This window comes from Engraulis encrasicolus, chromosome 7 (genome assembly GCF_034702125.1).
Source record: "Engraulis encrasicolus isolate BLACKSEA-1 chromosome 7, IST_EnEncr_1.0, whole genome shotgun sequence".
NCBI classification, from domain to species: domain Eukaryota; kingdom Metazoa; phylum Chordata; class Actinopteri; order Clupeiformes; family Engraulidae; genus Engraulis; species Engraulis encrasicolus.
This window is the reverse complement of record NC_085863.1, coordinates 51,571,260-51,583,759: the sequence shown is the minus strand read 5'-3', so window position 1 is coordinate 51,583,759 and position 12,500 is coordinate 51,571,260. Positions and strand designations below refer to the sequence as shown.

Sequence of the window (12,500 nt, the reverse complement as noted above, 5' to 3'; positions counted from 1 at the left end):
TCCTCCTCCTCCTCCACTCGGGAGGTCAGGGAGGAGTGTTGACATGGGCTGGCCAGCTTGTTTCACGGCTCTTGAGGGAGTGTAGAGAGGGAGAGAAAAAAAGAGAGAAGGGACGGACTTCCCTCTAGGGCCAATTATATCATACCGCCTCGACGTGTCACCATAAAAAACACTTCTGAAATCTCCAATTTTCTGGCTCTTTTGTAGTCAGATGGATTTTTCTTCCCTCATGCAAATTGCACGGCGATTGGTGTGCGTGTCTCGTGCGTGCGTGCGTGTGTGTGTGTGTGTGTGTGTGTGTGTGTGTGCGTGCGTGTGTGTGTGTGTGTGCGTGTCCGTGTGTGTGTGTGTGTGTGTGTGTGTGTGTGTGTGTGTGTGTGTGTGTGCGCATGTGTGTGTGTGTGCGCATGTGTGTGTGTGCGCGCGCGCGCGCGTGTGTGTGTGTGTGTGTGTGTGTGTGTGTGTGTGTGTGTGTGTGCGTGCGTGCTTGCGTACGCCTGTGTGTGTGTGTGTGTGTGTGTGTGTGTGTGTGTGTGTCTTTGTGCGCTTGTGCGTTGCCTTTGTTTTTTGGTCTGCTGTTGTTTGTGTGAAAAGAGACAAAACAGAGAATGAGACAGGGAGGGAGAGAGGAAAAAAAAGAAAATTATAAAGAGAAACACGGTAAGGGCCCGGAAATTACTCAGAGAATGGAAAATTACCAAGCCATTTTTTATACCTCCACTTATTCATGGAGGTGCCTTAGTGTTCTATTTCTGGATAGGGTGAAAGTAAGAGACGCTTCTCATTATGTACAGTATGTATAAATGCATTGGGCATACAGTTGGAGCCGCTAAATTTTGTTTTGTAGCTTGTTTTCTTGATTGCACCATGATTGCTTTTTGCAAAGTCCAGCTAAAAACACCATAGAAAGGTGCATGGTATGCACACGAAACAGTGGGAAATAGAAGTGTCTCCTTGCTGTGCTGTATCAGAGATGAGAGTGGTCAAGGAGCAGGGAAAGAGGAGCTGATGACAGCAGATTGATTGAAGGCAGGGAGATAACCTGAGCAGACAGGCAGCATTTGAGCCTTAAGTGTTGAAATTCGAACAAAGCTCTCAGTCATTGCCTGTCTTGAGTGTGTGTGTGTATAGTGTGTGTGTGCGTGTGTGTGTGTGTGTGTGTGTGTGTGTGTGTGTGTGTGTGTGTGTGTGTGTGTGTGTGTGTGTGTGTGTGTGTGTGTGTGTGTGTGTGTGTGTGTGTGTGTGTGTGTGTGTGTGAGCGTGTGCGCGTGGGTGCATGCGTGCGTGCGTGCGTGCGTGTCCATCCATCTGTGTGTGTGCGTGTGTGTCCATCCATCTGTGTGTGTGTGCGTGTGTGTGCGTGCGTGTGTCCGCGTCCGTAGCCCCATAGATGGACAGCATCACTCGGTTAAGGAGGGGAGGAATGGAGGGGAAAGTGTTAATAATGCATGCGGCACTATGACCTGTTCCATTTACCTCTCCGGATCGCCAGGCCACCACTCTGCTCCGCTCTCTGCTCCCTCTCTGCCTTCGCACAGACTTTCTGATTCTCTTCCGTACCCTTGAGATCAGGCTGAAAGCATCACTTTCTCTGAGGCTGCCGAATCGGGAGGCAATTTTTTAAGGTTCTGGGAGGTTTTTTTTTCAGAGAGGATGGTCAGGAGGCCGTGTGGAGTGTCAGCTCATCTTGAGTTCTTCTAGGACCTCCTGGGGAGAACAATGTGGCGAAATGAAAGGTTTTTTTCCTTCCCTTCCGTTTTTGCAGCTTTCAGTGGTTGGAATGGCAGAGACCTAGAGTACAGCACACATAAAACCTTCATGAAGTTGTTGATGTAGGAGCACGGAAGCCATTGAAGTCAGGGAAGCCATGGCAACACTCTTAATGTCATGACCTTTTTATCATTCTCCATCAGCCTGGCCCGCTTTAAAAAATGAGATGTCTGTGAAATTATTGCCATTTCCATTCAAAAGTCAAGAAGGCTGCTTAGTTACAAAAACCTGTGTTTGTCTATCCCCTCTAAGAGCCATTTTTACTTGAAGTGCAGCAGGGATTTACGAAATTGACTCCTACTTTAGAAAAGCTAGTTATCAATGCTCTTACAGAGAAATGATGAAGAGCAATCCGGCGTACTGTTTACTGATTCCAGTATTGAGGAGAGCTGAAGAGTGTCTCTCAAGTGGTTAGTTGTCTTCAGTAGTGTCCTGTAATGGTAGTGAGGAGAAGAATGAAATATCAAGACTGTTGTTCAATAATTTGTGCTCATTCGAATAGTATCTATTTGAGTAGGGCCTATTCGAATAGTGCCTATTCATTCCTGTAGCTGTTTTCTACAGTGGCTGATGATAATTATGCCCCTACTAGTTATTTTCTTCTTTATTGTATTTTTTCTTTCTTCTTTCATATTTAACTGAAGTGCATTTTGGAGAGTACTGTAGGTAAAAGAGTTGTAGTCTGTAGTCATGTTCTTTTTTTTTTTTAAATCCTTTACTGCCAAAAGGTGTGTGCAATGTAAACTCTCAGGACGTACAGTACTCAATTTACTGTGACATTTACCTTAAGAATATTCTCAAATAAGCGTATGAGGTGTTAGTCCTTGTCGACCTTTCCAACACGAATGTCTCTCTCTCGCAGCACAGCAGTGTCAACTCTCTCAGAGTAAAATAACACTCTAAAGCTTCACAACTTACTTTTACTGTTGGGGCGAAGCCAAGACCTTTTTTTATTAGCGCAAGTGAATTCTTAACGATGTTCGCGTGAGTCAGCGATGTAAGTGACTTTCTCGCCAGAGAGGGAAGTTTAATAAATACACACCCAAGGGCAATTGCTGAAATGCATTCCACCAACTACTCTATGACCACCAGAGTTCACACAATGAGCTTAAAACTAATGTAATTTTCCTTGAGATATCCCACGTCTGTGTTTCTCCTCAAACACCCAGGTACAGTATGCAACCAACCAACCAACGCCCTTAGTAGACAGTGTATGAGTGGCAGCTTGGCGTCTACAGTGCTTGAGGAAGCAGTGGCGGTCTCCCATCTTTTGTCCTCTTTTGTTTTACACTAATAAATATCGATACCCCATAAAGGGGAAATGTTGAAGGTTTTTTGAGGGTGGTCCTGGATCGATGGCGCGGGTAGTGCTCTGATCGTATTATCTCTCCACACGGCCATTTGCATCCCGCTCTGTATAAAAGACGCAGGACGCCCTGTACAGTCCCAATCCAAAAGGTTGATGCGTAATTATTGAATGAAGATGAGTAAATCAAATCACGGCCTGGGGCGGAAAAAAGGCAGGGATCAATGAAATTCAATTTGAGCTCTTCAGCCCAAGTCAGGTTCTTTAAACGTATTAGGAGAATAAATGATGCGATTTTAATATGGGTCTTTCTCAGAACAGCCAATCCCATCTGGGTGATGACAGTGTGGTGTGTGTGTGGTGTGGTGTGGTGGGGTCTGGTGTGGTGTGGTGTGGTGGGTGGGGTGTGGTGTTTGGGTCAGTGGGTTTCTGGGTGGTGGTGGGTGGATGGTGGTCTTGGGTAGTGGGTGGCGGATAAACTGTATAGCTGCTGGTGTTTGTGCATTTTTGCTCTTGATGTCTTGAGCGCTTTAAAGTGGGCCGACAGCCTTTGACGGTCTGCATGCGTCCATGCCATTACCCTTCAAAATCTCCCCCTCAAGAGCAAACTTTTGGGAGGGAGTGATTTGATGAATTGAGTTATACAACTCTCTGAGTTTATGGAGGAAGTACTGCGTGTGACGTAATTTAAAACTCTATAAGTGATAATGAAAAAAAAACATCCTTCCTCTCTAAGTGTGTGTGTGTGTGTGTGTGTGTGTGTGTGTGTGTGTGTGTGTGTGTGTGTGTGTGTGTGTGTGTGTGTGTGTGTGTGTGTGTGTGTGTGTGTGTGTGTGTGTGTGTGTGTCTGTGTGTGTGTGTGTGTGTGTGTGTGTGTGTGTGTGTGTGTGTGTGCGCGCGTGCGTGTGCGCGTGCGCGTGTGCGTGCGCGTGTGTGTGGTAGTCATTAAACTGCCCTCAGTTTCCGATTAGCATGTCTGAAACGTCTTTAAAAGCTCTTATCAGCAAGACATATTGCCACTCCATAACTGCCTTAACGTCATTTGGATAAACAAGAAACTTAAAACACAGTTAAGCAGTGGGAGACGCGGAGATGGCTGACTGATTTCCACCGTCTCACCACACTGATAGCAGGTTTTGAGACTCTTTCCGACGGCGAGGCGCGCGATGCGAGATGCAGGCTTTTGATTCATTTGCCTCTGTCTGTCTGACACGGCATCTGACTCCTCATATCTGATGAGATTTGCCAGTTCAACCCGAGGAAGGGGAAGATTATTAAAAAATCCCCTTTTGCCACGAGACAATGAATGCCAGATGACTTCAACCTCTTCAATATGAAATGGTAATGACCATGCACTTTAATGGGCTTCCAGGGGAGATGGCGAAGATTATGCGAAGCGGAGAGTTGGGCTCGCACGTTGTGCTTATGTGTGGATGTTCAATACAAAAGCATGGCTGATTGATAGCGAATCACTTTTTCTACCATGCATGTAATACACACATGCACTGTCATGCTGTAATATTTATATACGCTTTCCCATACATATTTCTCTTCTATGTCGGGTTGATGTTCAGTACAAAGGCATTGATTGCCATCACGCCATTGTCTCTCATGAACATTTGCACACACATACGGACACAAACACATGCGTTGTCAGGCACACACACACACACACACACGTTCACACGCACACACACACACACGATTGAACGCACGCACACACTGTCATACTCATATAAACATGCATACATTTTTCATCCGGATTTGGGTGCGGTCCAACAGTCAGTCGACAGCAGTAAACACTAAACCCTTTTTTTCCTCCCCTTTTCCTTGGCACATCTGAATCAAGCGCTGTCACATGAAGAATGGGCTCCGGGCTTAATTCAGGATGATGTATTTTAACACATGTGACTGAGACACATTTGTCAAGCACATAATTAGACAGACATGGAGATAATGATGAGGCTTGGTGTCATTGCGATGAACGTAATGACTGTGGAGGAATGATGAATGTGTGTGTGTTGCGAAGCTCATTGGGCTGTTTTAGTGTTACATCATGTGGGAGATGTGTGTGTGTGTGTGTGTGTGTGCTTACTGGTTTATGCAACATTATATCAACCGTGTTATATTAGCTGTCGCTCAGTCTGGAGGCTTGTTGTTGACTCATATCAGGCCAGTCTTTAACCTCTCCGTGTCTGTTTCTTTCCCTCCTCCCCCTTTTCTTCTCTCTTGCTTCCTCTCTTTCATATTCATTCTCTTTCTATTTTTCTTATTCTCTTCTGTTCTCTCTCTCTCTCTCTCTCTCTCTCTCTCTCTCTCTCTCTCTCTCTCTCTCTCTCTCTCTCTCTCTCTCACTCTATCTATCTATCTATCTATCTATCTATCTATCTATCTATCTATCTATCTATCTATCTATCTATCAACTCTCTCTCTCCAGACCTCGCCAGCAGTCCTGGGGCCCAGTTCACATTCAAGCCACTGCCTCCTCCGCCTCCGCCCCCCCACTCGTGCACATGTGCCCGGCCCGTGCCCCCGCAGTCCTCCGACGGGCTCCAGAGGAACACCCTGCCCGCCCGCTGCCAGCCCCTCGACCTGGCCGGCAAGAACGCAGAGGAGCTGGGCCAGCCGCAGAACAGCTGGGCCCTCAACAGCAACATCCCGCTAGAGACCAGGTGAGAGAGAAAGAGAACAGGATACTGTATAGTACATGGATAGGGCCACTGACAAATTTGTCTGGGCCCAGGACAAAATCATCTGATAGGGCCCCCCAGCCCAAGAGATGAATATAATGAGGACCCAATTTTGGGGCCCCTCTCTCCCTGGGCCCGGGACAAGTGCCCCCTTTGTCCCTCCCGTTGGGACCTCTGTACATGGATAGGGAGACAGACAGGCAAGTAGGCAGGTAGGCAGGCAGGCAGACAGCCAACCAGGCAGGCAGGCAGGCAGACAGACAGACAGACAGACAGACAGACAGACAGACAGACAGGCATGCAGGCAGGCAGAGAGACAGACATACAGACAGACAGACAGATAGTCAGGCAGGCAGGTAGACAGATAGGCAGACAGACAGACAGGTGGGTAGGTAGGCAAGAAGGCAGGCAGGCAGACAGGTGGGTAAGCAGGTAAGCATGCAGGCAGAGAGGCAGACAGACAGACAGACAGGTAGGTAGGCAGACAGACAGGCAGATAGGCAGGCAAGCAGGTAGGCAGGCAGGCTGGCAGACAAACAGACAAGCAGGTGGGCAGGCAGGCAGACTGACAGATAGACAGTCTGGGGGACAGACAGATAGACAGACAAGCAGGCAGACAAGCAGTCAGGCAGGCAAGCAGGCAGACAGATACAGATTCAGACATAGATACAGCGCTTTATAGATTGATAGAGAGATGGGGAGGCATGGCGTGAGGTAGCGGTGTCCTGTTGCTACATTGGATACAAAGCTTGAAACATCTGTCAACCTCACAGTGGGGTTCCTGGCGCAGACACCCACGTTTGCACTTACACCCACGCCCACACCCACACACTTATCTTCCAAGCCTGTCTGTTTGCTCTTACATCCCCTATCTCATCTTCCACAAATTGGTTGTTTCAAATTTGTAAGTGTGCTGAATTATACAAAAGCGCTGGTGGGGGAATTAAACTTTTATAAGGCTGTGATTGGCATTCCTAAAACAGACTGTCAAGACATGGTGGAAAGCAGTCTGGTCCAGACCCTCCAAAAAACAATTTTCTGCCTAACAGTTTAAAGTTCACCCAGAGTCGGCATCAGCTCCCAGAGAGGCGATGTGCTTTTTCATCAGCGAGGAGCCAAATATAAAAAAGAGAAGAAATATGAAATTAAAATTCAACAAGGGCGGTTGCAGCCAGGCTGTGGTGGTGTGCCCATGGATCAGAGGTTGAGAAATTCTATTAAGGCAGGGCGATGGTGCCTTTTTGCTTTGTCTCGCACCTCCAGGCAGCAAAGTCCAGCCAACCAGCTAGGCACCCAGCCACCCAGCCGGACAGACAGACAGACAGACAATCAGATAGACCTTCACTTTTTAAGCTCTTTTGTTTTCTTTGTTGGAATAAATGAAACAATTATCATAGGGTGGGCACTATTTCTTTTCAGGAGATCCACAAGGCTCTTTTCACCCTTACCTCCTTGAAGCAGGGCTTTGAACCGGTTCAAGGAACGAAAACGAAAACCAGAAACTTTTTGTATTTTACAGGGAACAGAAACGAAACCGGAACCGTTATTATTTTTTTTATGTTCTGGAACGGAAACACTTATTTAAAAATAATGGTTGCCGGTTAATACTGGTTAATACTGTTCCTCAAACTTAAAAAAAGTAATTATTTTCCTGTGACATTTTCTGACTGAATGGAGAGAGAGCTGTGGATTACAAAGTCTCCACTCCACATCTTAAATAAGAGAAACCACTGTCATACAAAAAGGGCAGAGTTTCCATTGTATCATTGTAAGATATTGCAGAGAAGCGCGTGTAAAGCGCACAGAGAATGTTCAACATTATTGGGCATCCATGGCCGCTTCAAATATGCACAAACTCACATGTCCATCATAGCGCTCATAGCTGGAACACACATTTTCATCATTGAGGTTTATTCTCCGCTTAGGTCGTCCCTGAACGACAAAATTCTGGAGGATATTCTTTTCATCCGCTTGAATAAACAGTTTGGAAGTAGGCTGACTCATTTGCACTTCCGTCTTTCTTGGTTAATTACCGTCAGTTAGGCCTATGGAGAGTAATCAGCTGACAGGAACGAAATTAACCGTTCCGGGAACAATATTTTTTTGTTCTAACCGGTTCGGGAACGTCAATTTATTGGTGGAACTCATAACCGGAAACGTTATAATTCCGTTTCTGTTCGGAACGGAACGTTTTGAAAAAAATAACGGTTCAAAGCCCTGGCTTGAAGCGAAGCGAAGCTGAAAATGATTGTGTTTAAACATCCTACCGAGTTTCCTGAGGCTCAGAGCTTCGCTTACCTATTGCATTTTGGGCACGTGAATACCAAGGACACAAGGAAAGCATGAAGATAACATTTCTAAGCCATTAAAAAGCTCAAAGTAGCTCCACACTTACTTGGTTGTATATCAAAAGACCTGTCGTGCAAAGACTTGTTTTTAACAGGTAGTACCTTGCTAGAGTTTCCTTTTTAAAAAAAAAAAAAAAAAAATTGAATGCATTAACAAGAAAGCAGAGCAAAGAATGTGGAGACAGAACACAAAGAGTCTTTGCGGTGTGGTGAGAGAGGAAAAAGAAAGGGTTAAAAAGAAAGCAGTACAAGGAACAGGCAAACAGAACACAAAGTGTCGGTGCGGTGTGGTGAGAGAGGAAAAGAAAGGGTTAAAAAGAAAGCAGTGCAAAGGAAGAGGCAGACGGAAGAGAAGTGTCTTTGCGGTGCGGTGAGAGGCAAAAGATGGCGGGGTAAATAAATGATGAAAGGGGAAGTGTTTAGTGTGGAGTGAAAATGAAGCTGTCTGCTCCAGGAGATTGGATTCCTCGGGAAGAATCACTCCCGAAATATGAGGGGAAAGAGCAGCAGAATGGAGGAGGGAGGAGGAGGAAACGAAAGAGCAGAGTGGAGGAGGGAACAGGAAACAAACGAAGAGGAGGAGGAGAAGGAGGAGGAGGGAGTAGGGGGAGGAAGAGGATGATGTAGAGGAGGACGAGGAAGAGGGAGTAGGGGGAAGGAAGAGGAGGAGGTAGAAATCTGGTCAGACAGTGGAACAGGCAGGTGGAAGACAAGGCAGAGGATGAGGAGGAGGAGGAGGAAGAGGAAGAGGAGGAGGGAGAGAAGTCTGGAGCGAGAAGCAAGAAAAAGATGGCACCAATGAGACTTCCATCAAACAGCACAAAACAAAACAACACATCTGTGCTCATGAGGACAAAACACAGGAAGTGTGCACCAAAACAAATACCTGCCGGTGAAAGAACATTATTTATTGCTGATATTTTTTGTGTAGGAAGTAAAATTGGGTCCCAAAACCAATTGCAAACGAAACAAGGGCTAGGACCACTACAATGTAGCCTGGTAAACCATCTGGCCATGCTATTGAAACATTTTTTCTTAGAGGTGTACAGACTTATTGTAAGACTTGAGACTTCTGCCTTGACTTAGTCTCTGAGGTATTGTCATGGACTGGCCATGCAATGAGCCAGTCCATAAGCTTGCAGACAAACTGCAATTCACATGTACGCATGTCAATGTCATTCAATGTCATCACTCAACAAACATTTTCTCCATTCACTGATCAGTTAGAATATATCTTGCCTATGAAATCCATATATAGAACCAAATCCAGAAGATCTCTACAAAACATAGTACAAGATTGTTCGCTTTGGCAGGCTAACGTCAAAGCAGACTTGAGCCAAAAGTAGGCCTACTGCAGCACATCGCTACAATGTGCCATAGTGAAATCTTGTGTCCTATGTTTTTTAAATAATGTCTGGTTAGCTGGCTAGTTTGCTGACTGGAGCCAAATTTACCGCAGCCCGTCAGTTATATTGTCCTGTATTGAAATTCTGTGTCCTGCGTTCTTTGTAATAGGGTCTGATTTAGCCGGCTACCTTCAGATCAAGCTGCAGTCAGAATTACAACCGAGCCGGTCAGTGCAGTGTGGCTGTATTTAAATCCTGTGTCCTTTGCATTTCCTTTGTAACAGGGTCTGATTTAGCCCGCTAACTTCAAGGCAGACAGCTGGAGCCAAAATTACTGCAGAGCCGGCCAGTACAGTGCTGCTGTGGCTGCGTTGAAATCCTCTGTCCTGCGTCCTTTGTAATAGATGCCAGCTCTAAGGCAAGGAGACTACTGTACAGTAGGCTGTGCTGGGAAGGAGCAGTGCAGACTCACCCCTGCACACTGCTCTTAGTAACAGATGGTGCTGTCTTACAGATTTCCCTTCTGCCTCAGATATTTTTGGTTTCTTTTCGTGTTTATTTTTTCTTCTTTGCGTTCGGTCTTCTTGAGTAAAAAGTAAAAATTCAGTCTGTGCGGCCTATGAATTAGTAAAAGTCAGAGCCAAAAAAAGTTCAGCAACAACAGCATTGCCGCTGAAAGTTAAATATTTCATATACCATCAAGGTGAATTTGTATAACCCTCTTGACATATGAAGTTGTGTTTTGATTTTTTTTTTTAACCTAAGACGTATGGATGACTGACTTTCAACTGCTTTGGGTAAACATTAGGGTTCCATGAGTAAAGGTAAAACTTTAGTTGGTAAAACTTTACAGCAATGTTATATAACAGTTACATTTAGGTCTTGTCAGAGTCTATGAATTCATGATTGGATAAGACACATCTATGCGTCACTAAGCTCGCATGAGTGTGTGCGTGCGTGTGTGCGTACATGTGCGTGCCTGCGTGTGCGTGCGAGCGTTTGCATGCGTGCGTGCATGTGCGTGCGTGCATGCGTGTGTGCATGCGTGCATGTGTGTGTTTATTCAGGTTGACCTTTGATTCCTTTAAAGGCATCACACATTTTTTTGATGCGAAAACTTCAAGGCAACAGTGCACATTCACTCAGAATCAACACAGTCCACAACCACAAAGGACTGTAGCTCTGACTTCTCACCGTTCAGAAGGGTGTTTGGTCATCTGTGATTCTGTGGCAAGAGCTGAAGGCCAGCGCTCTGCATAGACCTGTGTGTCCAGACTTGCTGTACAGAGAAAAGAAACCAAACCGCGTTTTAGACTTTTCTGTCTCAGTCTGTGGTGAAATGAGACAGACTAGCTATGGAGGAGCCGCTCACTTCCCTCACTCTCTCCCTGTCACCTTGTGAAGGTCACATCATGTTTTTGCCATGTTGTGGACTCAACACAAACTGCTGTGTCTGTGTGTGTGTGTTGACGTTTTGGTACATGGAATGAAAAGTCTCACCTGAAGCAAAGACGAAGTCTGTGGTTGGAAGCATTGGTTGGTGTTCAAACTGCTTTATGCACATAAAAGGCCAATGCAGCCATGTAATCGCTGGGTTATGGCCACACACATTCAAAACGAATAAAAAACAACTTGCTTCACAGATCCATCCAGAAAAAAATATTTTCTGACGCTAGGGTTCATCTAGTTTACTTAAAAGGATAGTTGGTACGTTGTTTTTGTCATTTTACCTTGAACTGTCATGGGATTCCAACAGTGGTACATGAAATAGCCCATTATGGGAAAAGATGAGTTCTCTAGGTCCCGCCAAAGCCTGTAGTCTTGTTCACGAAATGTTAATGCTCCCTTGATTAGCATAACCAAACATGCTAGGGGGAGTGGGTAGCTGCCCATTCACAGCATACGTGTATGTGCAGGACTTCGCTTGCATTTTGAAGAACTTTGACGGAGAGACAGAAAGTATTTAAAATTTGGAATTGCACGCATTTACAGACTGCAGATTTAGCACAGAATTTAAGGTTTTCTGTAGCCTAGAAATCTAGACGCCCCTAGCGACCGCAAATTGAATTTGCTGTACGGGTCTGGCTCGCTAGGCTAGGTTTTCTGATCATTCATGGACAACTTTCAAAATTCCAGAATTGGGGCTTTACGTTTGTCAACAGGAAAACTTACCCACGGCTGCTTTAACTAAGCTGGTTGTCTGTCATCTCAGACTAGCTTTTAAGCCTGGGAAAACATTGCACTCAGCGAACAGACGGCCATGTCAGTGTGTTTGTAACACTTCTAAGAAGCACCCATCTTCCAAGGCTGGACGTGGAGCATAGAATTTGTTCCAAACGCTTGTCAATGTCCTTGTGTCTCCTTGGAGATTTCTGCGCCATTTGAAGTCTTCACACAACATAGTCATGAAAAGTAATCATTTCGTAAATAAAGCACACAGTCGTCAGAACATCCTGAAAATAGTTGTGGTATATTCATTTATTCATTTATCCGCCTTGCACAGCCATTACCCTAGACTAATATACTTGTTCACACAGTAAACCCCACTCATGCGACCTATTTCTGTCACATATGAGGTGATATTTTTTTTCTTGCTGTCTCTAAGCAAGTTATGTTAATAAGCTTATTTGGTTACATATTTCCTCCTTATCAGTAAAGCAGGTGAACCGCTTCTCTATCTCTCTTTCTCTCGCTAGCTCGCTCGTTTGCTTTCACCGTCGTCCGCCCAAGAAAGCCCCCATACAGTCGGCCATACGCTCTCCCCTGCTGTGAGATGGATTGCGAAGTTCATAATCAGGTTTTACAAGCTTACAGCATACCCCATAACTCTGACTGTAATAGCAATAGGATTTTTTTTATCTAAGGGCAATACTATGCTTCAGTTGTAATACAAAGCAGTGCATAATAAAGCTTCTATCCGTACTCTCTCCCTCTCCCTCTCTCTCTCTCTCTCTCTCTCTCTCTCTCTCTCTCTCTCTCTCTCTCTCTCTCTCTCTCTCTCTCTCATTCTGTCTTTGTCTCACTGCTCTGTTTCTCTCTG

The 12,500-nt window shown here is 45.3% G+C and overlaps 1 protein-coding gene across 1 annotated transcript in view; it reads left to right on the top strand.

Moving 5' to 3' along the window:
* The window catches only part of tenm1 (teneurin transmembrane protein 1), a 299,549-nt gene that overhangs the window by 93,415 nt on the left and 193,634 nt on the right, over window positions 1–12,500 (top strand). Inside the window, exon 3 of the mRNA XM_063202269.1 lies at window positions 5,514–5,748. Within this exon, the coding sequence (XP_063058339.1) occupies window positions 5,514–5,748 (235 nt within the window). The remainder of the gene's footprint in view (window positions 1–5,513; window positions 5,749–12,500) is intronic.